General features: G+C 44.1%; 1 protein-coding gene across 1 annotated transcript in view; it reads right to left on the bottom strand.

Annotated features, from left to right (window-relative positions):
• Window positions 1-3,202, bottom strand: part of syne1a (spectrin repeat containing, nuclear envelope 1a) — a 153,761-nt gene that overhangs the window by 50,713 nt on the left and 99,846 nt on the right. The window contains exons 48-49 of the mRNA XM_076273134.1: window positions 2,072-2,230; window positions 374-604 (exon numbers count right to left, since the gene is read on the bottom strand). Of these exons, the coding sequence (XP_076129249.1) occupies window positions 374-604; window positions 2,072-2,230 (390 nt within the window). The remainder of the gene's footprint in view (window positions 1-373; window positions 605-2,071; window positions 2,231-3,202) is intronic.

Genomic DNA, 3,202 nt, shown 5'->3' with positions numbered 1-3,202 from the left:
AGAGATACACACACACACACACACCATCAATACACACACACACACACACACACACACACCATCAATACACACACACACACACACCATCAATACACACACACACACACACACACACACACACCACCATCAATACACACACACACACACACACACACACCACCATCAATACACACACACACACACACACCATCAATACACACACACACACACACACACACACACACACCATCAATACACACACACACTACCATCAATACACACACACACACACACACACACAAACCACCATCAACACACACACACACACACACACACACACACACACACCACCATCAATACACACACACACACACACACACACACACACACACACCTGGAAGGTGCTGAGCTCCTGCAGTCTGTCCGTCATGTCTTGGCAGCGAGGTCCCAACATGCTGTTCAGGAGGCGGAGTCTCTCCTCCAGCATCTCCAGCGCCTCACCAGCTAGCCCCGCCCCTTCATCCACTGACCCCGCCCCTTCACACACTAGCCACGCCCCTTCACTCAGAGCCTCCCTGCAGCGCTTCAGCTCCGCCTCCACCTCATACAACTCCTGCATCAGCGCCTACGGGACACACACACACACACACACATATATATTATAACCACACACACACACACATATTATAACCACACACACAGATATTATAACCACACACACACACATATATTATAACCACACACACAGATATTATAACCACACACACACACATATATTATAACCACACACACACACACACACACATATTATAACCACACACACAGATATTATAACCACACACACACACACATATTATAACCACACACACACACACATATTATAACCACACACACAGATATTATAACCACACACACACACATATATATTATAACCACACACACACACGCACATGTATAACCACACACACAGATATTATAACCACGCACACACACACATATTATAACCACACACACACACACACACACACACACACACACACACACACACACATATTATAACCACACACACACGCACATGTATAACCACACACACACATATTATAACCACACACACACACACACATATTATAACCACACACACACGCACATGTATAACCACACACACAGATATTATAACCACACACACACAAACATATTATAACCACACACACACACACACACATTATAACCACACACACACACACACACACACATGTATAACCACACACACACACATATTATAACCACACACACACACACATATTATAAACACACACACACACACGCACATGTATAACCACACACACACACATATTATAACCCCCCCCACACACACACACACACATCACCACCACACATTTCATAAACAAACACAATTTCTGACACATCATTTCCTGACATGATTTCATCAGTACGACATCATTTCCTGACACATGATCTCATCAGTACGACATCATTTCCTGACATAATGTCTTAAACGCATGGTCATGGTGTGTATGTGGGTGTGGTTTAGTTATGAAACATTATGAAAATTCCGCGCACGGCGCGAGAAGGTGGGCCTTATGTTTCTTACTCCGTCATGGGCGTGTTGTGGGCGTAACATCTTTTAAACCAATGAGAATGGGCGTAACATCCTTTAATTGATTCTAGACTTTAGACCATCATGCCAGAGGAAAAGCAAATGTTTACTTGAAAGGTAAATTTTCCACTCAATGATCTAGGCAGCACATTTTCTTCGCTCTCCTTCATTTTACAGTTATAATGACATATATAATCTGTTATTTCAAATTAATTAATCGAAATTAATCAGTTATTTTGACAGCCCTAATATATATATATATATATATATACACTCCATATTGGGTGAATATTATATATACTCCGTATTGGGTGAATATTATATATATAAATAAATAATGGTGATGATATGATCTCATCATCATGACATCATTTCTTGACAGCAGTGTAATCAGTGAGGTCCAGACTGCGAGCGAGAGCCCGTGTGGCCTTCATGAATGAGCTAGTGAGTGTGCGGTGCAATGAGACTCCTGACCTCAAGGTGGCAGAGTTGAGCCTCGCTGTGGTCTGACAGCAGCATGGGGCCACTGAGAAGCTGAGCCTCAGCACTGTCCAGCCAACTGGAGGTGGCCGCCACTGCAGCACATAGCTGCTGCCCCCGCTGCCCTGCCAGCTGCGCACCACTGCCCCCTGCCTGTGGGGAGGACAAACAACAACACATTAACACACACACACACACACACCACCATCAATACACACACACACCACTGTGCCTCAGCTGCGCACCACTGCCCCCTGCCTGTGGGGAGGACAAACAACAACACATTAACACACACACACACACACCATCAATACACACACACACCACTGTGCCTCAGCTGCGCACCACTGCCCCCTGCCTGTGGGGAGGACAAACAACAACACATTAACTCATTGAGTGCCAAAAATGTAATATTACGCTTTTAGCTCTTTTTTTAAATTACGAAACTAGACACTCTAACACACCTTATATGTGATTTTGGGAACTCTGTGATGAATGGAAATGAAATATATGACGATCGAAAACTCATGAAAACGCACAATCTGGACATTTTATCTGGACATTTTATCATAACTCGGTTGCCGCTTTGGGTCGAATCAGTGACTCATGCACGTCAGCTCAAAACCAGGCCATTTTCGTGGGTCTATCACTAGGTGGCAGTCTCGCCAGGTCTCGCTGATCACTTCCCGGAAAGTTTACAGGCAACACTTCATATTTCATGAAAGACGTTATATCTCCATTTCTAGAAAAAAACAGCGATTTTGATGAAAACTAGCCACTGTTTAGCTTGGGATTTCTCAGGAACAGAGGCGTGTAGAAATACACGGTTTGCACCCACCAAGAGCTTAAAGTCTCACCTTTTAAACAAGCCATTGTATGTGTTCATAGCTATAACATAGCCTGGCTAGCGCCACCACTTCTCAATGAGACGTGGTCTGGGAACCAAACGTTCATTTTCTCGTATTTGAAAAAAATGCCCAGATCCGTTTATTGGGTGCCAAGGATGTCTATCAAATGTGTCTGTGCATAGCTCATCATCGTCTTGCTTTCCCCCCTGTTCTGTGATTGGTTCCCTATCTGAGGCAAAAATTAGGGCGGTAGTTTCCAGGCTGCCTTAGCAGCGTG

Source organism: Alosa pseudoharengus, unplaced genomic scaffold (assembly GCF_046254945.1).
Source record: "Alosa pseudoharengus isolate Yale_2024_CS ecotype anadromous, Long Island Sound unplaced genomic scaffold, YU_APseudo_1.1 YU_APseudo_1.1_scf_7, whole genome shotgun sequence".
Lineage (NCBI taxonomy): Eukaryota > Metazoa > Chordata > Actinopteri > Clupeiformes > Clupeidae > Alosa > Alosa pseudoharengus.
This window is presented reverse-complemented; position numbering and strand designations above follow the sequence as displayed.